Source organism: Hyperolius riggenbachi, chromosome 6 (assembly GCF_040937935.1).
Source record: "Hyperolius riggenbachi isolate aHypRig1 chromosome 6, aHypRig1.pri, whole genome shotgun sequence".
In the NCBI taxonomy this organism is placed as follows: domain Eukaryota; kingdom Metazoa; phylum Chordata; class Amphibia; order Anura; family Hyperoliidae; genus Hyperolius; species Hyperolius riggenbachi.
The window spans coordinates 321,612,892-321,639,682 of NC_090651.1; the positions used below are offsets into that span (position 1 = coordinate 321,612,892).

Below are 26,791 nucleotides of genomic sequence, written 5' to 3' on the forward strand. Positions count from 1 at the left end.
ATGAATGGCAGTCTGAGCTTCAAACATGGGAGCGTCAGGACAGCAACATCATGCTGTGCTGCCAACAACTGCGTCCCACCTACTCCTACAGGTAAGTGTGTATTCTACCTCACACATACTTTTCTTGAAATTTGCTTAGGAATTTCTTCCAGGTGTATTGGGGATCTGACCACCAGGTGGCAGTGCTACATTGGTGTTTACCTCATTTAATACTTAATTTAAAGAGCACCCGTGGTGGTTCTTGGGGGGGAGGGCAGATGGGACAAAGAGGCATGTTCTCTGCTTGCCTCTGTGTCCCCACATCGCCACCTTCTGTCCCCCCATGCCACTTTATAGCCCCCTGAGATTGGCGACATTACCCCGCCAGGGCGTTTCTACAGGGTCTCCAGAGCTGCCATTGGGCAGCTCTCTCTCACTAGCCGCGCCTCCTGCCGCTCCCCCGCCTCCCTACACACTGGTGAGAGATGAATCTCTGTTTCCAGCGTTGTGACGTCATGAAAGTGAAAGTGGGCCATTGCAGCCCACAGGAGCAGCGTTTTTGAGGCTACTTGATCTGCTCAGCCCCACGGATCAAGTAGCCTACTTTTTTTTTTTTATTATTTTATGAGCCCACCTCGGGGTCTCTTTAAATTAATTATGCATAAATATTCCACTGTAAAGAAACCAGTTCTAAATAGATGGCAAACACCTTTTCCCTCCATACTCAGGTCCCCTCAGAGCCGGGACGAGGTCCTCCAGCACCCAAGGCTGAGACACCAAAGTGCGCCTCTCCATCCCTCCCACCCCAGCTGTCACACACTGATTGCTATTAGACTAAGAGTGCCACAGGGCCCCCAACCTCCCCAACACCTTAATATCTAGTTATCTGGCTTGCAGTCACTGCCATGTATTCCCTTTTATTATTTCTTTCTGCTTCAAACACAATTAGGAATGACAGCTGAATGAATTCTGCGCCCCCTCCTACACTGCGCCCTGAGGCTGGAGCCTCTCCAGCCTATGCCTCGGCCCGGCCCTGGGTCCCCTTGTTCTTTGCTAAGTCTAGGGACAAAAAAGCTGATCTGCCAAGCTTTTCTATTGCTCTTAGATGTACAGTATTTATATGTGTTACTAGCTGGTCGCCCGGCGTTGCCCGGGTATGTAATTGGCTAGTGTTAGCTCTGCCCACTTTTTCTAATCCTAACACACAATTACTCAAGGATGACCTAGTTTGTGAGCTTTGCGGTCTTTGGCATCAATAATTGGCATTGAAATGAAATAAATCTAATTGGATGTGGCTCCACTCCTTTGAAAATCAATAGGTGAATTTTTATTAGCTTTTGTAGTCTCCACCCACTTTTCTGAATATTAATCCCAGTCACCCAGTGACCAACTGTGAGTAAGAAAAACAAAAGTTTGCTTTCTTAAAACAGAAATAATTTGCGATAATTCATGTTGGAGTGAGCTTAAAATGTCTCCCAGTGTATCACTGCTGAATATATGCAAATTAACCATTGTTACCCTTAGAAGCTAAACACACCTCCAGAACAGCTGGAATGCAATGATGTGTCAGTTTGTTAATTTGTACAGAGCCATAATAATCCAACATGCATACAGACTGTTTTGGATTGTTTGATCCTCATCAGTGCATGGCATGGATTAATTTGGCTCTATGCAGTAGGGCTTTTAACACCGAGAGGTACAGACTAACCAGCAAGCTCATGGTGACCCAGAACTCATTAGAGTGTGTAAGGGACTATAATGGTCCTAAAAGCCTCCTTACTAAGATGTTAAGAAAAACAAAAGTTTGCTTTCTTAAAACAGAAAGAATTTGCGATAATTCAGGTTGGAGTGAGCTTGAGATGTCTCCCAGGGCATCACTGCTGAATATATGCAAATTAACAATTGTGCAATTAGAAGCTAAACACACCTCCAGGGTAACAGTGTAAGAATGGCTGCATTTTACATTTTCCAGTGAAATTTGTATTTGTCTCCACCCCCTATTTGGTTATGGGAATAAAAAGTATCCTATACTTTATTCCAGGTAATGTACTATGTGTGTGCCAAATTTCAGTTTACATTCTAGCAGTGAAATTTGTATTTTTCTCCACCCACTGATGTCCTAATGTTTCCTGGGTATGTATTTGGCTGCTGTTGGCTGTGGCCACTTTTTCTAACCCTAACACACAATTGTCAATAGTCAATGACCAAGTTTGTGAGATTTGTGGTCTTTGGCATGAATAATGTTCATTGAAATGAAACACATCTGATTTGATGTTTGTGGCCCCACCCCTTTTCTAAATATTTAACCCCAGTCACCCAATGATCAACTGTACCAGGTTTGAGGCTTGTGCCATTGACAGTGCAAAAATGGCAGCAATTAAATATTTGCCTTGAAAATCAATAGGTGAATTGTGATGGGTTTTTGTAGGCTCCACCCACTTTTCTGAATATTAATCCCAGTCACCCAGTGACCAACTGTGCAAAGTTATAGAACCCTACAATTAATAGTGGTAGAATGGCTGCAGTTTACATTTTCCCAGTGAAATTTGTGTTTGTCTCTGCCCACTGATGACTTGGCATTGGCCAGGTATGTATTTTGGCTGGTGTTGGCTCCGCCCACTTTTTCTAACCCTAACACAAAATTACTTAATGACCAAGTTTGTGAGCTTTGCGGTCTTTGGCATCAATAATTTGCATTGAAATAAAATAAATCTGATTGGCTGTGGCTCCACCCCTTTTCTGAATTTGAACCCCAATCATCCAATGGCCAACTGTACCAGGTACAGGTGATTAACAGTGCAAGAATGGCATCACTTAAATATTCCCCTTAAAAAATAATAGGTGGATTTTGATTGGCTTTTGTAGGCTCCACCCACTTTTCTGAATATTAATCTCAGTCACCCAGTGACCAACTGTGCAAAGTTTGAGAACCCTACCATTAATAGTGTAAGAATTGCTGCAGTTTACACTTTCTCAGTGAAATTTGTATTTGTCTCCGCCTACTGATGTCCCGGCATTGCCCGATTATGTATTTGGCTGGTGTTGGCTGCACCCACGTTTCCTAACCCTAACCCTAACACACAATTACTCAATTACCAAGTTTGTGAGCTTTGCTGTCTTTGGCATCAATAACCTGCATTAAAATGAAGCAAATCACATTGGCTGTTTGGGGCTCCACCCCTTTATGTAAATGTAAACCCCAGTCACGCAATGATCAACTGTACCAGGTTTGAGGCTTGTGCCATTAACAGTGCAAGAATGGCAGCAATGAAATATTCCCCTGAAAAATCAATAGGTAATTTTTGATTATTTTTTGTAGGCTCCACCCACTTTTCTGAATATTAATCCCAGTCACCTAGTAACCAACTGTGCAAAGTTTGAGAACCCTACCATTAACAGTGTAAGAATTGCTGCTGTTTACATTTTCCCAGTAAAATTTGTATTTGTCTCCGCCCACTTATGACCCTGCGTTGCCCGCTTATGTATTTGGCTGGTGTTGGCTGTGCCCACTTTCCTAACCCTAACACACAATTAATCAATTACTCAATTACCAAGTTTGTGAGCTTTGCGGTGTTTGGCAACAATAATTTGCATTGGAATGAAACAAATCTGATTGGCTATTTGTGGCTCCACCCCCTTTCTGAAATTGAACCCCAGTCACCCAATGATCAACTGTACCAGGTTTGAGGCTTGTGCCATTAACAGTGCAAGAATGACAGAAATATTCCCATTGAAAATCAACCAACTGTGCAAAGTTTGAGAACCCTACCATTAACAGTGTAAGAAAAACAAAAGTTGCTTTCTTAAAACAGAAAGAATTTGCGATAATTCAGGTTGGAGTGAGCTTAAAATGTCTCTTAGTGCATCACTGTTGAATATATGCAAATTAACCATTGTTACCCTTAAAAGCTAAACACACCTCCAGAACAGCTGGAATGCAATGATGTGTCAGTTTGTTAATTTGTACAGAGCCATAATAATCCAACATGCATACAGACTGTTTTGGATTGTTTGATCCTCATCAGTGCATGGCATGGATTAATTTGGCTCTATGCAGTAGGGCTTTTAACACCGAGAGGTACAGACTAACCAGAAAGCTCATGGTGACCCAGAACTCATTGGAGTGTGTAAGGGACTACAATAGTCCTAAAAGCCTCCTTACTAAGATGTTAAGAAAAACAAAAGTTTGCTTTCTTAAAACAGAAAGAATTTGCGATAATTCAGGTTGGAGTGAGCTTGAGATGTCTCCCAGTGCATCACTGCTGAATATATGCAAATTAACAATTGTGCAATTAGAAGCTAAACACACCTCCAGGGTAACAGTGTAAGAATGGCTGCATTTTACATTTTCCAGTGAAATTTGTATTTGTCTCCACCCCCTATTTGGTTATGGGAATAAAAAGTATCCTATACTTTATTCCAGGTAATGTACTATGTGTGTGCCAAATTTCAGTTTACATTCTAGCAGTGAAATTTGTATTTTTCTCCACCCACTGATGTCCTAATGTTTCCTGGGTATGTATTTGGCTGCTGTTGGCTGTGGCCACTTTTTCTAACCCTAACACACAATTGTCAATAGTCAATGACCAAGTTTGTGAGATTTGTGGTCTTTGGCATGAATAATGTTCATTGAAATGAAACACATCTGATTTGATGTTTGTGGCCCCACCCCTTTTCTAAATATTTAACCCCAGTCACCCAATGATCAACTGTACCAGGTTTGAGGCTTGTGCCATTGACAGTGCAAAAATGGCAGCAATTAAATATTTGCCTTGAAAATCAATAGGTGAATTGTGATGGGTTTTTGTAGGCTCCACCCACTTTTCTGAATATTAATCCCAGTCACCCAGTGACCAACTGTGCAAAGTTATAGAACCCTACAATTAATAGTGGTAGAATGGCTGCAGTTTACATTTTCCCAGTGAAATTTGTGTTTGTCTCTGCCCACTGATGACTTGGCATTGGCCAGGTATGTATTTTGGCTGGTGTTGGCTCCGCCCACTTTTTCTAACCCTAACACAAAATTACTTAATGACCAAGTTTGTGAGCTTTGCGGTCTTTGGCATCAATAATTTGCATTGAAATAAAATAAATCTGATTGGCTGTGGCTCCACCCCTTTTCTGAATTTGAACCCCAATCATCCAATGGCCAACTGTACCAGGTACAGGTGATTAACAGTGCAAGAATGGCATCACTTAAATATTCCCCTTAAAAATTAATAGGTGGATTTTGATTGGCTTTTGTAGGCTCCACCCACTTTTCTGAATATTAATCTCAGTCACCCAGTGACCAACTGTGCAAAGTTTGAGAACCCTACCATTAACCACTTCTCTACCACTGGGTTTTTCACCTAAAAACCACAGCAATTTTCACATTTAAGGGAGGCAAGGGTTAATGGGCTTAATGGGGGTATAAATTATTAAAAAAAACCTCACTGATGCTGATCAGTCACTAATGCTGTGTTAGTTATCTGAGATCCTCTCACGAGTGATCTCAGTAACTGTAACAGCATAGTGACTGATACAATGTTTACACACATTCTGCATGAATAAGCACTGTCATTGGCTTTGTGAACACATGTTCACATCAGCCAATCACAGACCAGCGGGTGCCCGACGCGTATGCACGTCCGCGTGCACGCGGACGCGAACGCGCACGCGCACGCGAACGCGATCGCGCACAGCAGGAAAATAAACAGGAGTTGCCTATCTACGCCCCTGTGACTCAGGTGAATTTTAAAGGGGCGTAGATAAGCGTGGCAGAGGTTGTTAAGTGGTTAATAGTGTAAGAATTGCTGCAGTTTACACTTTCTCAGTGAAATTTGTATTTGTCTCCGCCTACTGATGTCCCGGCATTGCCCGATTATGTATTTGGCTGGTGTTGGCTGCACCCACGTTTCCTAACCCTAACCCTAACACACAATTACTCAATTACCAAGTTTGTGAGCTTTGCTGTCTTTGGCATCAATAACCTGCATTAAAATGAAGCAAATCACATTGGCTGTTTGGGGCTCCACCCCTTTATGTAAATGTAAACCCCAGTCACGCAATGATCAACTGTACCAGGTTTGAGGCTTGTGCCATTAACAGTGCAAGAATGGCAGCAATGAAATATTCCCCTGAAAAATCAATAGGTAATTTTTGATTATTTTTTGTAGGCTCCACCCACTTTTCTGAATATTAATCCCAGTCACCTAGTAACCAACTGTGCAAAGTTTGAGAGCCCTACCATTAACAGTGTAAGAATTGCTGCTGTTTACATTTTCCCAGTAAAATTTGTATTTGTCTCCGCCCACTTATGACCCTGCGTTGCCCGCTTATGTATTTGGCTGGTGTTGGCTGTGCCCACTTTCCTAACCCTAACACACAATTAATCAATTACTCAATTACCAAGTTTGTGAGCTTTGCGGTGTTTGGCAACAATAATTTGCATTGGAATGAAACAAATCTGATTGGCTATTTGTGGCTCCACCCCCTTTCTGAAATTGAACCCCAGTCACCCAATGATCAACTGTACCAGGTTTGAGGCTTGTGCCATTAACAGTGCAAGAATGACAGAAATATTCCCATTGAAAATCAACCAACTGTGCAAAGTTTGAGAACCCTACCATTAACAGTGTAAGAAAAACAAAAGTTGCTTTCTTAAAACAGAAAGAATTTGCGATAATTCAGGTTGGAGTGAGCTTAAAATGTCTCTTAGTGCATCACTGTTGAATATATGCAAATTAACCATTGTTACCCTTAAAAGCTAAACACACCTCCAGAACTGCTGGAATGCAATGATGTGTCAGCTTGTTAATTTGTACAGAGCCATAATAATCCAACATGCATACATACTGTTTTGGATTGTTTGATCCTCATCAGTGCATGGCATGGATTAATTTGGCTCTATGCAGTAGGGCTTGTAACACCGAGAGGTACAGACTAACCAGCAAGCTCATGGTGACCCAGAACTCATTAGAGTGTGTAAGGGACTATAATGGTCCTAAAAGCCCCCTTACTAAGATGTTAAGAAAAACAAAAGTTTGCTTTCTTAAAACAGAAAGAATTTGAGATAATTCAGGTTGGAGTGAGCTTGAGATGTCTCCCAGTGCATCACTGCTGAATAAATGCAAATTAACCATTCTACCCTTAGAAGCTAAACACACCTCCAGTGTAACAGTGTAAGAGTGGCTGCAGTTTACATTTTCCAGTGAAATTTGTATTTGTCTCTTTTTGGTTATGAGAATAAAAATTATCCTATACTTTATTCCAGGTAATGTACTATGTGTGTGCCAAATTTCATTCAAATCCGTTCAGCCGTTTTTGCGTGATCGAGTAACAAACATCCAAACATCCGAACTTTCCCATTTATTATATTAGTAGGATTTAGACCTCCCTTAAAACAACCCTGAAGCCGAAAATAAACTTCTGACATAATGATTTGTATGTGTAGCACAGCTAAGAAATAAAACAGTAGTAGCAAAGAAAAGTGTGTCATATTGTTTTCCAGTACAGGAAAAGTTAAAAAAAAACTTCAGTTGTCATCTATGCAAAAAAGCTTCTCTCAGCTCTTCGACCCACTGGATCAAATACAGTCTGTTTTCTGAAGCACCTAACAAGAAGCAACGAGAGACAGCTTGAGATAAGGTTTTACTGCAGGAATGTTCAAAGGGTCATTAGCTGTGCCTTGTTTTACATCTTAAAATACAGTGTGTGGCTGCTAAACTGCAGATATAACAGAATAATCCAATGTTATAAATAAAGCTATATAACTGAAAATAAAAATATGAGACTCTTTTCTTTGCTACTAATGTTCTATTCATTATCTGTACTACACATACAATTTATTGTATCATAATTTTTTTTGCTTTTTTTCGTTTCAGGTTTGCTTAAAGGCATCTTTCCTCCAGATTAAATAAGCCCAGTTTATCTAACCTGATAAAGCTGATTTAATTTGTGTCACACTGAACTGTCAATTTAATGTACATATGTTGTCTGGTCAACTCACAAAGGCATCAAGGGTCGAACGTGGGCCCGTCCATATGCAGAATATGTCACCTACATACCAATGCTAACACGTGGCATATTTTGTAAAAAGATTATTAGAGTACATGAAAGATTCTTCATATAGATGTTTGCATAGGAAGGGGCAACGTTCGACCCCATCGCCGTGCCACTTAGCTGTATACAGAACTGATCCTCAAAGAGGGAATAGTTACATGTGTGTTTTAGTAAAGCAGCCACAGGACGCTCAGGAGGAGTCAAGGAAGGTGATTGCACTGGTGTTCTTTCTTCTTCTATTCCGCAGCACCACGCGTCACTGGCTCCCTACCGCCTAGCGGTTATGTGCTTCTGCCTGCGCCCCCTTCTTCTACTTGCCCGTCTGCTCCCAGCACTGCCCAAGAAACGGCCCTGCCTGGTACCTCTGTTTTTGTCTAGTTATATTTGCAAGGTCCTATACAAAGAGGTTGATCAGCCTGCCAAGTCAAGTGCTAGCATTCTGGCAGATGGGCTCTGCCACTGCTAACTGGAGAGTACTTTCAAAAATAAAGTAAATCCTGAGGATTCTCCATGAGAGTATGGACAAGTCCAAAGCGTGTAACACAGAGAGGATCCGATTACCGGTGATCTGCAGTATCACTGGGAATACAGATATATACCAAATTACAGATGATCTGCAGTATCACCGATAATCCGATATACTAGCTAACCTCTGGACACCTGAGTAGAGTGTAGTGTTTGGTGTAACTGTAACACTAAGAGGCCTAGGCCTCTAGGCAGTAAGGAGTACTGCACGGATTCCTTCCGAAGGCCTGAACTCTCCTAGGAGGGAGGAGTCAGGCTAAGATAGGAAGGACTCTCTGATAGTGACACCCAGGGAGAGTTGCCACTAACCGGACTGGGAACCGACTCTAACAGTAAGGTCGGTTCTCGAGGTCGGACAAGCCAGGTCATAAACACACAGACAGATAAAGTACAGATTCAGAAGGCAGATGCGGAGTCTAATAAACAGGGAGGGTTCGGCAACAAGGTATCATAAATATCGAGGTACAGAATCAGGAGGCAGATGCAGAGTCTTAGGGCGAGCCGGGGTTCGGCAACAGAGTATCAGAAATATCAAGGTACAGGATCAGAGTTCAGGAGATTAGTCAGGCAAGCCAAAAGGTCATAACAGATAATCACAATCAAACTAGTACTTTAAGCTATCAACCCTAAGTGTAGGATTACAGCTCCAGCTGGTCCCGGCACACTTAAGGATCTGACTAAGGTCTGAGTGCTACCACGTTGTGCTCGCAACGCCAGACAACCAGCAACTGAACAGCCGGCAGTATATATACACAGGCATCTCTCCAGCACCTCCCTAAGTGCTGGACCAATGAGAAGAGGCCTAGTCGTCAGCTGCCTGAGCAGGTCAGCTGACCTTTTTCTGGCTGCCATATATGCTCTGCCTCTCCGCGCGCACGCGCGTCACTCTGAATCTAGAGGGACTATGAGTCCCAGCCACACCAGCACCGCTCTGCGGTGTCTCAGGGCCATGCGTGCTCCACGCTCCGCCATGCCCTTGAGGGAAGCAGCCGCCTCACGCTGAGTAGAGGCAGCTGCTTTCCCGCGATGCCTCACAGTACCCCCCCGAGGAGTGGACTCCGGACAGCTCCTACCAGGTTTCTCGGGATGTAAGGCATGAAACTCCTTCATTAAATTGTCCGCATGCATACGACTCCTCGGTACCCATTGTCTCTCCTCAATGCCGTACCCTCTCCAATGTACTAAATATTGTACCGAGTTCTGTACAATGCGTGAGTCTAATATTTTCTCCACCTCGTATTCAGGTTGGTCATCTACCATCACAGGAGGAAGGGGAGTGGGACCCACATGGACTGCGGGTTTAAGGAGGGACACGTGAAAAGATCTTACGCCCCGCATACTGGCCGGAAGATCTACAGCATAAGTGACATTGTTGATTTTCTTGGTCACAGAAAACGGACCCACAAACCTGGGACCCAATTTGGCTGATGGCTGTTTCAGGGTCAAATGACGTGTGGAAACCCAGACTAAGTCCCCTGGTTGAAACTTCCATTCCAGAGAACGTTTCTTGTCAGCTTGACCCTTTTGACTTAGAAACGCCTTCTCCAAATTACTCTTAACAATCCCCCAATGGTCTCTGAGTGACTTCTGCCAAGCCTCCAGTGCCGGGAACGGAGTGGAGGCCACCGGCAATGGGGAAAACGTAGGCAATCTCCCGGTCACCACCTGAAACGGAGAGAATCCCGAGGAGGAGCTTCTCAAATTATTGTGCGCAAATTCAGCGAATGGTAAAAACTTGACCCAATCGTTCTGCGCTTCAGCCACATAACATCTCAAAAATTGTTCCATTGACTGATTGACCCTCTCCGTTTGCCCATTGGTCTGTGGGTGGTAGCCCGACGAGAATGACAGCTCCATGCCAATTTGATGACAAAATGCCCTCCAAAATCCAGACACAAATTGGACTCCCCTATCTGACACGATGTTTTCCGGAATGCCATGCAGCCGGAAAACGTGAATGATGAACAATTCGGCCAGTTCCTGAGCCGAGGGGAGTCCTTTCAGGGGCACAAAATGGGCCATTTTGCTAAAGCGGTCGACTACCACCCAAATGACCGACATGCCTTCAGACCTGGGCAATTCCCCCACAAAATCCATGGACAGGTGGGTCCATGGCTCACTCGGGGTGGGCAAAGGCTGTAACCTTCCCACAGGTGCCAGCCGGGAGGGTTTACTTTTAGCACATACCGCACATTCCCTGACATATTCCTTGCAGTCTGTTGCCATAGAAGGCCACCAAACACCTGGCAATCAGATCCTGCGTTCTGGCAGCTCCAGAGTGACCAGCATTCTTATGGGCGTGAAACATTTGTAGAACCTGTAGACGAAACAGTAGTGGGATAAACATAACCCCCTCAGGTTTTCCCTCAGGGACATCCTGCTGAAAGGGACCCAGAACCTCTGCCCAATCTTCCCAGGTCTCTGTGGCTGCTAACACTAACCTCTGCGGGATGATGGACTCAGGAGCTGGGGGCTGTGCTGTCTCTGGTTCGAAACATCTTGACAGGGCATCTGCCTTGATGTTTTTGCTGCCTGGAGTGTACGTGATTATAAATCTGAACCTCGTAAAAAATAAAGACCAACGGGCCTGACGGAGACTTAGTCTCTTAGCCCCCTCGATGTATTCCAAATTCTTGTGATCAGTGTAAACCGTGATCGTATGTTCTGCCCCTTCTAACCAATGGCGCCATTCTTCAAGCGCCAATTTAATGGCCAGAAGTTCCCGGTTGCCTATATCGTAGTTTTTTTCTGCCGGTGAAAACCTACGGGAAAAATAAGCGCATGGATGTAATCTGTCCTGCAACCATGAACGTTGAGACAGCACGGCCCCCACCCCAACCTCCGAGGCATCAACCTCTACAATAAAGGGAAAGGACGTGTCTACATGTCTCAAAATAGGCGCTGAGCAAAACAATTTTTTCAGGTGAGAAAAGGCTGCCACAGCCTCAGGAGACCAATGGTTGTTATCTGCCCCCTTTTTTGTGAGACTGGTAAGGGGGGCAATTATCGTGGAGTACCCCTTTATGAACCTCCTATAGTAGTTCGCAAAACCCAAAAATCTCTGCAGGGGCTTCAACCCCACTGGCTGTGGCCATTCCAAAACAGCTGTGACCTTGGCAGGATCCATTGACAGGCCTGAGGTGGAAATCACATACCCTAAAAACGTGACAGTGGTCACCTCAAAAATACACTTCTCCACCTTGGCATAAAGCATATTTTGCCGCAATTTGTCCAACACAAATTTAACGTGGATCCTGTGCTCAGAGAGGTTGTTGGAATAGATTAGTATATCGTCGAGGTATACCAGCACAAATCTACCCAACACCTCCCTGAATACCTCGTTGATTAATTCTTGGAAGACGGCTGGCGCATTGCACAACCCGAAGGGCATCACTAAGTACTCGTAATGCCGGTCGGGTGTGTTGAAGGCCGTCTTCCATTCATCGCCCTTTCTAATGCGGATCAGGTTGTATTCACCCCTCAGATCTAACTTTGAGAAGATCTTAGCGTTTGTGACCTGCGTGAATAAATCCTCTAACAATGGTAACGGATAACGATTCTTCACCGTGATTTTATTCAAGCCACGGTAATCGATGCAAGGTCGGAGACCTCCGTCTTTTTTCTTAACAAAAAAGAAACCGGCCCCCGCAGGCGACCGGGAGGGGCGAATGAACCCTTTGGCTAGATTGTCACGGATGTACTCCTGCATAGCCACTTTCTCTGGTCCAGACAAATTATACAGGTGACCCCTAGGGGGCATACAACAGGCACGGAGATCGATGGGGCAATCGAAAGGGCGATGAGGAGGTAATTTATCAGCAGCCTTGGGACAGAATACATCCGAGAATTCAGAGTATTGCTCGGGAACCCCCTCCACATGAATCTTGGTCTGACCTAAAGTCACTTTCCCTAGACACTGCTGGGAACAGAAGTCTGACCAACTGGTTAATTGCCCTGTAGCCCAACTAATCTGTGGCAAATGGAGCTGCAGCCAGGGCATACCTAAGACAATAGTGGAGGTAGTCATATGTAATACAAAAAAACTTAAACTTTCCTTATGCAGTACCCCAATAGTGACTTCCACCTCTGGTGTCTGTGACAGCGGACGGTCCCCTTGTAGCGGGGAGTCGTCCACGGCAGTAACCTGGATAGGTGGTTTTACTGGGGTGAGTGGAATGCCCAACTTCTCTGCAAACTCGGAACTCATAAAATTAGCCGCGGAGCCTGAATCAATAAAGGCCTCCGTGGCTTCAGATTTGTCCCCCCACGTAATCGTACAGGGAAGGAGTACACGTTTTTCTTTTAAGGGTATGAATTGGGCGCCTAGGGTGTTACCCCTTACAACTCCTAGGCGGTAGCGTTTCCCGGCTTATTAGGACAGTTTCGTACTCTATGCCCCCCCTCAGCACAATACAGGCACAGCTGTTCCGTCATCCTCTGTCTTCGCTCCACCTGGGACAATTTTGATCGACCTATCTGCATAGGGTGGAGGCAAGACTGGAGCAGATGAGACTGAGAGAGGTGATGCTACTTGAGGTGCACCACTCTGACGCGATTACTACCCCTGGTCTGTTTTTGGTAGCGCAGCCTGCGGTCAATTCGGATGGCCGCAGATATGGCCTCATCGACCGTTCTGGGCTCGGGCTGACTTAACATCAGGTCAGAGATTTCATCAGACAACCCTGTCAGGAAACAGTCCAACAGGGCATAGGTGTCCCACCTGGCTGTAACTGACCACCTTCTAAATTCAGCCGCATAATCTTCGACCGGACCTTTGCCCTGACGCAAAAGCTTGAGCTTCCGCTCAGAAGTCGAGGCAAGGTCCGGATCGTCGTAAATTACTGCCATAGCTTTAAAAAATTCCTCCACAGAGGTAAGGGCTAAGTCACCGGCGGGCAAATTGTATGCCCAGGTCTGGGAGTCGCCGGACAATAAAGTTTTAATAAATGTGATTCTCTGAGCCAGAGGATCGGGGTCTCAATTCAAAATAAGATAACACTCTACTCCTAAAATTGCGGAAGTCAGATCTGTGGCCTGAGAACCTCTCGGGTACGGGCATACGTATGTCAACGCTAGGAGGGGATCGCACCTCATCCACTGACGTCTGGAGGGTTTGTACAGACCCTGACAAAGCTTCAATCAATGCTTTGTGTTCACCCAGCACTCGATTAACATTATCCACCGAAGTGGCAAGTTCACCCAGACGACCAGAGCGTGCGTCCATTTTGTTTTTTTTTTGGTCTGGCGTTCTGTAACGATCGGTGTAACACAGAGAGGATCCGATTACCGGTGATCTGCAGTATCACTGGGAATACAGATATATACCAGATTATAGATGATCTGCAGTATCACCGATAATCCGATATACTAGCTAACCTCTGGACACCTGAGTAGAGTGTAGTGTTTGGTGTAACTGTAACACTAAGAGGCCTAGGCCTCTAGGCAGTAAGGAGTACTGCACGGATTCCTTCCGAAGGCCTGAACTCTCCTAGGAGGGAGGAGTCAGGCTAAGATAGGAAGGACTCTCTGATAGTGACACCCAGGGAGAGGTGTCACTAACCGGACTGGGAACCGCCTCTAACAGTAAGGTCGGTTCTCGAGGTCGGACAAGCCAGGTCGTAAACACACAGACAGATAAAGTACAGATTCAGAAGGCAGATGCGGAGTCTAATAAACAGGCAGGGTTCGGCAACAAGGTATCAGAAACAGGGCCGGCCTTAGGTTTCAGAGCGCCCTGAGCGAAATCTGATTTTTGTGCCCTCCCTCATCCTCTTTGCGCATGCGTGCACGCACACACACACACACACACACACACACACACACACTTCCTTTTTTGACGTTGTTACACATCACGCCAAATGCTCAGATCTCTGTGACACGTCACATATGTATAACAGAAAAAATACTATTAATAACCACAAATGGATGGAAAGAGTGCATTATCTTAAATATACTTAAATATGAAGGCTAGAACCTTTTCGGAATATTAATAAAAACAATCAGTGGGACAGTTAGCCGCCCCCTCCCCCCCCCCCTTCCCACACCATTTAGAATGACAAAAAAAGACAATTTGCACCACACGTTATAGCCGCAGTGTCCCCCCCCCTAAAAAAAATAAATGCCCTCAGACTCAGTATAGATAGGTATGCAGGTATAGGTGCCATAGTATAGGATCTCATGTGTAGGTCCCCTCAACATAGGTTGCCAAGCATAGGTGCCCCCAGTACAGGAAGTCAGTTGAAGGTCTCCATCCCCCCCCCCATAGGTAGCCAGGCGTAGGTGCTTCCAGTATAGGTAGCCAGGTGTTGGTGCTTTCAGTAAAGGTAGCCAGCTATAGGTGCCCCCAGTATAAGAAATTAGGTGTAGGTGCCCTCAGTATAGGTAACCAGCTATAGGCGCCCCTTTAGAAGCCGGCGCCCTGAGCGACCGCTCCGGTCGCTCATATCAAAGGCCGGCTATGATCAGAAATATCGAGGTACAGAATCAGGAGGCAGATGCAGAGTTTTAGGGCGAGCCGGGGTTCGGCAACAGAGTATCAGAAATATCGAGGTACAGGATCAGAGTTCAGGAGATTAGTCAGGCAAGCCAAAAGGTCATAACAGATAGTCACAATCAAACTAGTACTTTAAGTTATCAACAGAATCTAGCTAAGTGTAGGATTACAGCTCCAGCTGGTCCCGGCACACTTAAGGATCTGACTAAGGTCTGAGTGCTACCACGTTGTGCTCGCAACGCCAGACAACCAGCAACTGAACAGCCGGCAGTATATATACACAGGCATCTCTCCAGCACCTTCCTAAGTGCTGGACCAATGAGAAGAGGCCTAGTCGTCAGCTGCCTGAGCAGGTCAGCTGACCTTTTTCTGGCTGCCATATATGCTCTGCCTCTCCGCGCGCACGCGCGTCACTCTGAATCTAGAGGGACTATGAGTCCCAGCCACACCAGCACCGCTCTGCGGTGTCTCAGGGCCATGCGTGCTGACGCCATGCCCTCCGCGCTCCGCCATGCCCTTGAGGGAAGCAGCCGCCTCACGCTGAGTAGAGGCGGCTGCTTTCCCGCGATGCCTCACACAGTTATGGCAATAATGGAATACCAACAGTTGCTTGCAAAGTGATGCAATAGAGAATGACACCTCCAAAGCCTCTGGAAAGGGTTTGGCCCAAAGAAGCACCAGAAAATCCAGAGCTGTCAAATCCCAAAAAATCATAGTATATCATTCCGCCTAACGCCGATAGGCGTCGGCAGGTCGTTAGTGGTATAGCATGGAAACGAGCGGCCTTTCCATGCTAGTTCACGGAGACTGTCTCCGTGAACAGTGTGCAAGCCGCTCGCACGCATAATGTAAACATGCGGGGAAGAAATCCCCGGTGTTTACATTACACGGCGCTGCTGCGCAGCAGCGCCGTGACGTAGATCGGCGATCTCTGGCCTCTGATTGGCCGGGGATCGCCGGCATCTGATAGGCAGAAGCTTATCCTATCAGGCGCAGGACGGATATCCGTCCTGCCCCGCTCACAGGGTAAGGGAGAGGGAGGGAAAGCCGGGGAGGGCGGAAAGCGCTGCGGAGGGGGGCTTTGAAGAGCCCCCCCGGAAAGTGCGGGCAGCCGGCGGCGATCAGACCCCCCCAGCAGGACATCCCCCTAGTGGGGAAAAAAGGGGGGGAAGTCTGATCGCCCTGGCTATTTCCTGATCGGTGCTGCGGGCTGGAGAGTCCACGCAGCACCGATCAGAAGAAAATCCCCTGGTCCTTAAGTGGTTAAATGACAAATGTATAAACAGTCTGCTATAATCAAACTCAGATAAAAATTTAAGCTAATTTTCCCTAAACATTGGCCAATGTTAGGGCTGGTGCACGCCCTAAAGCGCTAGTGTAATCACTCAGCGCTTTTAGAAGTGATTTTTCAAGGCGATTCTAGGCATGTGTCTAGCGATTTTGTATTTATATCTAGCAATTTTTGGAGCTTGTTTTTGTAGCTTTTTTTTTTATTTTTTTAGATACGGTACAGGCCCTTTTCCACTAGAAATTGCAATTACTAAATGCTAGCGATTGCGCTTTGTCATTGTTTTTTTTAATACGCGTTACCGATTTTGCTATGCATGCATAGCAAAATCGCGGTAAAAATCGAATTGCGGTAGTGGAAAATACCCACAGCGATTCCTATGTTATTTTGCAAACCCTAGCGATTTAAAAAACGGTAGCGATTTTGCGATTCAGCATCGCAAATGCTCATAGTGGAAAAGGGCCCTACAACTGCTAGTGTACTGGTTATGTAACAAAAAGGCTTGGAAAATCGCTCTGATGTAGCGCTTTTCAGAGCGATTTTTTACTTTCATTGAGGCTGAATCTCCTCAGAAATGCTGCAGGACCAGCGTAAATCACATTGCTCTGGTATGATCCATCCCATAGAGAAACATTAGAACGTTAGTCAAGCACTTTTGAAAGCACCGGCGTTTTAAAAAGCGATCAGAATCGCTCTAGTTGTGCACCAGCCCTTAATTTAAGTAGTAGGCCGGCAGTTGGAGATCATATATAAAACAGTATTTGTAATCCACAAGGAACTTCACTCAGGAGAGCAGCAGCAGAAAGATGACACATGTTGGATTATTAGATATATATTAATGATCCTCTTCAGATAGGCCTTGACACCTCAGAACAGATGGTTAGGCCAATATACAGTTCAGTCTCTAGTCCCCATTACAAACTGCGTTGCATAAGACCCTGGGAGGCCTGATTATATACAAGTTACGGTCCGCAGAAAATAGCTCACTGAAAACTGGACTTGTGAATCTGTAGGCAGATGATAAAACATACCAACAATCTGGATTCAATACCAGCCTGTCACTGTAGTAATAAAGTAGCTTGCTTAAAGTTCCTTCAGATGAGGCAGAATGAAGCAGCCATGTACAGTAGTCTGTCACACTCCTTCAGAAAGGATGCAGTCACATGACACTGTGGAGGAAGGGTATCCATTCACAGACAGCTCAGTTCTGTGTGTGGAACACTGTGTAATCCCTCAGATCTCTCTACAGCCAGTTGTCTCTCCGTTCTTTTATGCTCTCAGCTCACTCAACCCAGTTTCTAGCAAATTCTCTGTTCTCAGAGCTAAGACTTTCTCTCATTGGCTACAAAATCTCCACAGTATAAAAGCTGCTCTGCTATCAGTGGGAGTAATTTGCCACCTAAATGTAGGAGGGAAAAACTGCAAACAGCAAACTATGCAATTAACTGTTTTAGGGCTGGTGCACACCAGAGCGGTTCGTGAGTGTTTTTTAAAACGCTTGGGGGTAGAAAACCATTTGGCTAATGTTAGTCAATAGGCTGGTGCACACCAGAGCAGTTCGTTTTTGAGATTTCTGAGGTGTTTCTTCCTCAATGTTAAAGTACAGGAAAGTGGAAAACCGCTCTGAAAACCGCTAGATCAGAGCGTTTTTTCAGGCGTTTTTGTTACAGGAGCTGTTCAGTACCAGCTTTACTGTAACAAAATAACATATCTGCTACACAAAAATGCTAGGCATGTTTAGAAAATCTCTCTAAACATGCCTAAAATCGCTCTGAAAATCTGCTTCAAAAACCTCTAGCGTTTGCAGATCTGCTAGAGGTTTTTGGTGTGCACTGGGCCTCAGAACTGATTTCAAAGAATTACAAATCCCAGATATGATTACACAGAGAATACACTTTGCACAGGTACTGAATAGCCATGCTGGCAGGATGGCTACACAAAAATAGAATAAAGAATATTTATCCTTTAATTGCAAGTTCCCTATTGGCTGAGCTTATTCCAATGAACTTGTAAAAACAAAACAGAGGACACCAAGAGCCCAATAGTGCAATATTGTCTGGTAAGCTCAATATATAATGTAATGTCAAAGGTTCTTATACTCACAAAGGTGGGTTACCATCAGGTAACCACTTTGAACGGCAGGTGGGGAGTATTAGTACCTGACCCCACTCAGGTATAAAAGTCGCTCTCTGTAGATAGGAAAATGGGGAAAGAACCCCTCCACCAGGGGTGGACTTAATCGTGCTGTAATATGTACGAACAGAGGCGCCAAGCAGAGTAAAACAATGTTCTAAAAATGATAAAAAGAGGGAAGTCGAGGTGGACTTACCTCCCTCTGGTAGTGGACATATACTCAAATGCAGAGTAAAAAATATACAATTTATTCACAGCTCCATAAAATCGCAACGCGTTTCGCGGTCAACAGTCCCGCTTCATCAGGCAGTACAGGAGCATTTAAAACTGGTTCAGGTCCATAAAGCGTGTGAGCGCCTCTGTGAAGACAAGTTCATTTTGTACATTTTTTACTCTGCATTTGAGTATATGTCCACTACCAGAGGGAGGTAAGTCCACCTCGACTTCCCTCTTTTTATCATTTTTAGAACATTGTTTTACTCTGCTTGGCGCCTCTGTTCGTACATATTACAGCATTATTCCAATGAAGTGTGCCTATTCACTGTGGTGAAAGATTGCATTTAACCATGCTTTTTCTTAAGTGCCAACGAACAGCTCGGTGAAGAATGGACTGACGTGCCGCACCTGCTCATCTGACGATTCTTCTTACTGCTACACTGGTGAAACAATGGAGTGCACTGGAAATGAGTTCAAATGTGGCCGTATGGCAAGAAGCCTGACAGGTATTACTTCTGCTCAGCTGAGTATCAGCTCATCGATGTAAAGTAGGCAAACTACGTGGGTTCCTTGTGGCCCTACAAAATAGATCAGTATGTAATTTACACCTTTTTCCTATCCTATGTCAGTAGTAGTCTGACATTGGCCTTTTCCTCTATAGAGCCAAAGTCTGCCATAGTCCGACAAATGTGACTGCCCCTAAAGGGGGTGCTGTTGCCGATAAAATCCAACACAGCGCCATCTTGTGATCAAAGTGTTGGACTATGTCCCCTCCACTGCCACTGTGCCCGCCTTCTTCCCGCCACGCAGCCTCCCACCACTGATGCCACCCCCTGCCACAGAGCCTCCAGAGCCCTGGTTATAAATGAAAAGAAGTGCCTGGGGGGGACACAGGTGACCGTGAAAAAGAATTGGAAAAGATCAATAGACACCTGACCCGAGCAATTTACCTAAGGTAAGCAGAAAGATATGGTCATGCTGGATCCACATATCTCTGTGCATTGTCTATTCCCCTCCTCGTTTCCTGCCTGTAATCACTACTTTGAATATTTGACTTTTGGCTAAAGTCAGATTTTCAAACAGGAAGAGGCAGGCTTACTACAATGTTCTCTCCTATCACCCTCCCATTTCCTCCCCTTACCATTCCCTCCCCTTACCATTCCCTCCCCTTAAGGGCAGTGAATGGGACAGGGATCAGGACAAAATAGGAGGGAAATTTGCTGCAAGCCTGGCTCTTCCTGTCTGAAAATTTTGATTTTAGCCAAAAGTCAACATTTTCAAGAAATGCTTACAGTGAATGGAGGAATGAGGAGCAGAATGGACATTGCATAGAGGGATGTGGATCCAGCATGACCATAACTCTGTGCTTACCTTGGGTAGGTTTGCCTTAGGTCAGATGTCCTTTAAACATCTGCAGTCAACATGACAATGGTTTCCTTGGGGTCTCTGATTCCTTTGTATAAAGCTCTTTTTTATTATTCAGAACTTGAAGGCTGCTAATGCTAGGTTTCAGTGGTCAATGCGCCGAGCAATACTAACCCACTGTAATGCCTGGCAGATCTCCTGCTTTCTTTCAGCCACTATACCCCAATCTAGTGCCGTAGCTCTGAGCTTGGCCCACATCTTTACCTATAGACAACCCCCTGCTTGAACAGGACACTGAATGTCTTCTGACTTCAGTCACCCCCGGGTCTTAACGTGCAAGATATAGCGACTGAGGCCGAGTAAGCCAGAGTACCACCAGAGCAAACAAGACTATGCAACTGGGTGATATAAGGTAGTACAGCAGAATGCTTTTGTGGAGGAAGTTACACAGATCACACCAGGAGCTATCGACAAGGGAGCAAGATTGCTCAGAGTGACCGCAGCTCTGAGCTTCCGATAACCACCACAAATAAACAAGACACAATGGTTGCTCAGTGCGACCGCAGCACTGAGCATCTGATGTTCACAATACTAAGTAACAAGACAGACAACAGACAGACAGATGGAATGCTTGCCAGCTTCCGATAACTGTCACTATTAACAAGACCCAATGGTTGCTCAGTGCGACTTCAACACTGAGCATCTGATGTCCACCACACTGAGTAACAAAGACAGACAGACAGACGAGATGCTTGCCAGCTAACAAGACCCAATGGTTGCTCAGTGCGACTGCAGCACTGAGCATCTGATGTCCAACACACTGTGTAACAAAGACAGACAGACAGACGGGATGTTTGCCAGCTAACATGACCCAATGGTTGCTCAGTGCGACTGCAGCACTGAGCATCTGATGTCCACCACACTGAGTAACAAAGACAGACAGACATACGGGATGCTTGCCAGCTAACAAGACACAATGGTTGCTCAGTGCGACCACAGCACTGAGCATCTGATGTCCACCACACAGAGTAACAAGGACAGGCAACAGACAGACGGAATGCTTGCCAATCTAATCGCTGCCCCAGTGATAGCAAACATTCACACTGACATAGATAAGACAAACAAGTAGGATAGTAACTAATAGCAATCGCTGCTATAGTCACGTCCACAGGAACAGGACAAGCAAGAATCCCACCAGTCACCAACGTGGTGAAGGCAGTCTCCAAACTGTCAGGATAGGAAAAGACTTCACTGTACCCCTGCGGGTGCAGTGAACGTCCAAGCAGTCAAGGCAAGGTAATGCAATAATATACAGTTCATATAAAAATTGTATAGCGCACATCAATATACATTTATCCTTCTGAGGTTCAAGTGCAGACTCCTATCTGGTGTGTACGATCCTCCACCATAGATTGGACAAATTATCTGGTGATGCATGCTGTTGGGTGTCTATGGTGAAGGATTGTACACACCAGATAGGAGTCTGCACTTGAACCTCAGAAGGATAAATGTATATGGATGTGCGCTATACAATTTTTATATGAACTGTGAATAGGTCTGCCAGACCTGGTTGCAGCGCACTCCATTGGACTATATGCCTTTTTTTACTGTAGCGCTTTGATATAAATTTTATCATAATGCAATAATATACAATTCAGACTTCATACAAGGAACCCAGCAATCAACTATGGCTAAACTGAACGCTATGTCGGGCGAGGTTAGAGAGGGGAAGCAAGCTTTTCTATGGACATCAACCAATAAGAGCAGACATGCAAATTCCCACACAACTGAATGGCAAGCCCGCAATCCTGTGTTAGACTGATTGAAGGCTGCAAGCTGCCTGTGAATGGAAAGGACTCTCATTACAAATGCATGCCAGATTATGCAACCACATGCATGTAAAAAATCCACAGCTGTCTGGCTGCAGTTCAACTGCAGCAAGCCTTAGGTGTGGATTCATGACAACATCCTGAGCTACTCTGAATTGCAGAGTGATTGCAGATAGCAATGAGACTCATTGCAAATGCAATCAAAACCAAGCAACCAAATGCAGGCAGAGAAGCCAAAACTGCTCGGTTGCAGCTCCACTGCAACCGACAGGAGGGATCCTTATACCCACATGGTCCTTGAGGATAGGTGAAGCCAAAGCTTTTCCCCTTCACAGAAGACCATTGTTCAACATTATGTACAAGGAACTTATCGCCACCCCTTGGGCCCAGAAGATGGGAATCAGAACGTAGCAGTAGGCCATAGAGGATGATTTATAGTGAAAGCCCTTTTTATTAATGTGTTCCCATGGACATAACAATAGCCCCCACACTCCCCACCATTGTGAGGAACCCGGGAGCAAAGGGGGCCCGTTCCTGTGTTTAGATGCAGAGCAGCAGTACTGGAGCGTATTACATGACCTGCTTCTGAGAACTGGTGGCAGGACAGGGCCTCCTAACTTCTCTATTGTAGTCGGGTGCTGTGCAGCCTTTCACCATGCCATGTCATGTGACATCAAGAGCCACATGGTGATAGGCTACTCAGCGCCCAGCTACATCACCATTCAGTGTCATGTGACATCGGGAGCCGCATGGTGATTGGCTTCTCAGTGCCCAGCTACATCACCATTCAATGTCATGTAACCACGGGAGCCGCATGGTGATAGGCTGCACTGCACTTAACTACACTAGAGAAATGAGGAGGACCTGTCCTGCCACCAGAAGCAGGTAATGTATTACGCTTCACTGCTCTGCCCAGTGGAGGGGGGGAGGGATTGGGGGCTCAGCTGGAAGCTTTTTGGTGGGAGTCCTCAAGGACTATAGGCTTCCCCAAAATGTCCGCCACTCCTGGGTGGGATAAGCACAGGGGCACTTGAATCCACATAAAATGTAGCTCGGTGGCATAACTATAGACCGAAGGACCCAAAAGAGGACTTTGGACTGTTTCCTCTCAATCTTGAACCTGCCTTCTTCCCAACGCACACCCAACTCTGCCCTTCACTGTCCCTTCTTATAGTGGTGCCCTACATTACCCCTTGTTAAGGTCATGCCCTGTAATGTAATCAAGAAGATCTGTACAGCGCTCACTCCCTTTACAATGTCTCAGAATACATCTTCTATAGGTAGTCTTTCAATCAGACATGTCTCTAGTTTTGGTACAATTAAACACTCTCACCAATGTTGAAAGGCTGACTTATCACAGATCAGCTGCATGCACATAAGGGATGAACCAGTTCTTGTATTCCTCTTTCTGATGTTCACCTCCTAGATTCCACTTGTACCTCAAAAAAACATACAACTTGACATAGCGTAAATCTGTCTATACATACACTTATGTGCCACACATGTAGACGTTAGTGCACCCTTTCGTGCTCCCCTCAGTGCTCGTATTGCACCTTCCCAAACAGAATGAGCAAAATTCCTGCTCACCAGATATGTTGGCTGACCAATCCGACCAGCATCAATCGCATGAATAGTATCACTCAAAATCTTCCTCCACAACAGGTCTCCAATAGTAGCTTGCTTCAACAGTTCCTCAGAAACAAATTCATAAGCACATATAGTGTGAGCCTGTCATAAAAAATGTCCCAGTATTCATGCAAACGTGTTTCCCTCTATGGGCACTCAGCACCCTGTGATCTCGTGCTGTCCTACCACCAAATCATGCAATAACCACTAGCCGCTCACCAGATGATTTGCTGACCACACAGGGACCCTGTGTGGTCAGCAAATCATCTGGTGAGCGGCTAGTGGTTATTGAGGGAAACACGTTTGCATGAATACTGGGAAATTGTTTATAAACAATTGTTTATCTTCACTAAGCTTATCTCCTGTCTTTAATAACGTTTCTAGAGTTATCACCATGGTGATGAGGCATGTAGTATTCAGGAAACATTTTACCTCAGGCAAACCTAAAGTTAAATCTTCTGTCTTTAAGTTAACTCTTCAATCCTTAAAATAACTCCAGAATTCTAAAGTTAAAGACAGGCTGTTCATTAACTGCGTGTGAAAATAACTACAGAGGAGGTAACTTAACTACCAGGGGTGCAGCTAAGGTTTTTGTGGCCCCAAGCGGACTGTAGCGTGCCGCGGCGAAAAATGGGTGTGGCTATCCCACATAAATGGGCGTGGCCATGACATGTGGGTGGAGCTGGAGGGCGGATTGGGGCGGGCTGTTTGCTGGGAAAAATGGATGTGGGGGTGATTGAGGCGCGCGCAGCGCGCCGCGCCGAAGAATGGATTTGGCCATGACGTATGGGCGGAGCTTAACCGTAGCACAGCAAATATAGCCAACTATGACCATTAAATAATAAATGCAGCAACAGTTACCCCAGACACCAGAAAATAAAAACGCAATTTGTGCAACATTTCAGCAGAAAACAAACGCAATTTGTGCAACATTTCAACAGAAATCAAACGCAATTTGGGCCACATTTCAGCAGAAATCAAACGCAATTTGGGCACATTTTCAGCAGAAATCAAACGCAATTATGGCACATTTTCAGCAGAAATCAAACGCAATTATGGCACATTTTCAGCAGAAATCAAACGCAATTAGGCCCACATTTCAGCAGAAATCAAACGCTATTTGGGCACATTTTCAGCAGAAATCAAACGCAATTAGGGCACATTTTCAGCAGAAATCGAACGCAATTTGGGCCACATTTCAGCAGAAATCAAACGCAATTTGGGCCACATTTCAGCAGAAATGAAACGCAATTAGGGCACATTTTCAGCAGAAATCAAACGCAATTTGGGCACATTTCAGCAGAAATCAAACGCAATTTGGGCCACATTTCAGCAGAAATCAAACGCAATTTGGGCACATTTTCAGCAGAAATCAAACGCAATTAGGGCACATTTTCAGCAGAAATCAAACGCAATTTGGGCCACATTTCAGCAGAAATTAAACGCAATTTGGGCCACATTTCAGCAGAAATCAAACGCAATTTGGGCACATTTTCAGCAGAAATCAAACGCAATTTGGGCCACATTTCAGCAGAAATCAAACGCAATTAGGGCACATTTTCAGCAGAAATCAAACGCAATTAGGGCACATTTTCAGCAGAAATCAAACGCAATTAGGGCACAGTTCAGCAGAAATCAAACACAATTAGGGAACAGTTCAGCAGAAATCAAACGCAATTAGGGCACATTTTCAGCAGAAATCAAATGCAATTAGGGCACAGTTCAGCAGAAATCAAACACAATTAGGGAACAGTTCAGCAGATATCAAACGCAATTAGGGCACATTTTCAGCAGATAAACGCAATTAGAGCTGCAAAAAGAAAAGAATTTACTCACCTGGCACTGGCAGAAGTCTTCTCTCCCCATCTCTTTGCCGGCTCCTCAGGCGCGCAGTTCCCACGGAGCTCCCTCCCTCCTGCACTCTCCCGCGCTGAATAAATACAGGGCTACGGGAAGATGGCCACCCGAAGCCCTGTACTGGAGACATAAATAAATAGCAGGGCTTCAGTGGCGGCCATCTTCCCGTAGCCCTGCTCTGCTCTGCCATCCCCGCGGGCTACGGGAAAACAGTGACGTCACGCCGACGTCACGGAGCCGCCGAGGCCCCTAAGACCTTGAGGCCCCAAGCGGCCGCGGCTGCTTGGTGCCTCGCGGCGCCCCTGTTAACTACAAAGGAGGCAACTTAAGGAATGAAGAGATAAGATAACTCTCTCAATGTGTGGAGGTAAGTTTTCTCTTGACTTATTATCTCCAGCATGATCTCAGTGAATTGAGGCCAATGTCCCATTACCGTAGTGCTTGTAGCAGTGCCCACCAAAACACTCTGTAAGGAACTGCATTGCTCTCTGTTGTTGGAGTGTTCTCTGTTACCCCGTGTGGTACCCTTCATTCCCCCTAGAAATCTCACCCATTGCCCCCTGTAGTGCTCTCCATCTCTCCTCATTATGGAAATGATTATGGTTTTCAACTAGGGTGCCCTCTTTTGCCCACTGCAGTGCCCTGTGTTTCCCTCTACACCATCCTATGGTTAATGCTAGGTTCAGTGGGGGAGTCTTATATGGTTAGGACTGGTGTGTATGGGGGGGTCTTTTAAGGTTTCCGCATCACGAGGGGGGGGGGGGGTTTCAGGTAGTGTTAGGAATCGGAAGGTGATGGTTGGGTCTAGGCATCGGTAGAAAGAGGGCTCTGTGGGAATAGGGTTTGGTTTAGCAGTAGTAAGATTTTGGTAATATTTACCGATATTTTACTGTCGGAATTAGCACTGCATAATAGTAGAATATCAGTATTTTACTGGTATTCTACTAGCTGCTATTTCCAGCACCCAAATTTCTAAATGCACTTTTTGCATGTACACGCATGCAAGAAAGACAGGTGGGAACGCTGTAGCATGCTCCACTGATAATACTCTTGGTGGGGTGGCCAGGCAGGTGGCATCACATGTGGTTATGAGCATGGAGCCCAATCACTATTGTAAGCTTTGAAACCCATGCTACTATGCCAGTGTGAAATATATTTAAGGTGCTTATTACCTTTTTTGTTTTGCCCTTAACATTTTTTAATTATACTGTTTTATCTCCAGGATCTGTTACTAAAAAAGATGCCATTCGTGGTTGTGCCACCAAAAGCTTTTGTGAATTAATTGGAAATCAGGTGACCTCTATCCAAGGCTTAAACGTGGACATGAAGATGTACTGCAGCGATGGAGCCACTGCCCTGCATGCTGCCTTCTTCCTTTCTGCAGCCGTGCTCTTATTGACAAAGCTACTTTTTTAGAAGTCCCTGTGAAAGCAGAAA

The 26,791-nt window shown here is 45.3% G+C and overlaps 1 protein-coding gene across 1 annotated transcript; it reads left to right on the forward strand.

The window, feature by feature from the left end:
- Positions 1 to 26,791, forward strand: LOC137522190 (phospholipase A2 inhibitor and Ly6/PLAUR domain-containing protein-like). Its single transcript, XM_068242221.1, has 3 exons — positions 1 to 91; positions 19,043 to 19,183; positions 26,577 to 26,791. Exons 1-3 carry the CDS (start codon positions 1 to 3, stop codon positions 26,768 to 26,770), a joined length of 426 nt encoding a protein of 141 aa, XP_068098322.1. The 3' UTR covers positions 26,771 to 26,791.

Excerpts from the sequence above, each read along its gene's own strand:
- LOC137522190 (XM_068242221.1), top strand. The coding sequence starts at position 1 with ATGAATGGCAGTCTGAGCTTCAAACATGGGAGCGTCAGGACAGCAACA. Across the intron at positions 92-19,042 it reads CGTCCCACCTACTCCTACAG|TGCCAACGAACAGCTCGGTG; the intron begins GTAAGTGTGTAT and ends CTTTTTCTTAAG. Across the intron at positions 19,184-26,576 it reads TATGGCAAGAAGCCTGACAG|GATCTGTTACTAAAAAAGAT; the intron begins GTATTACTTCTG and ends TTTTATCTCCAG.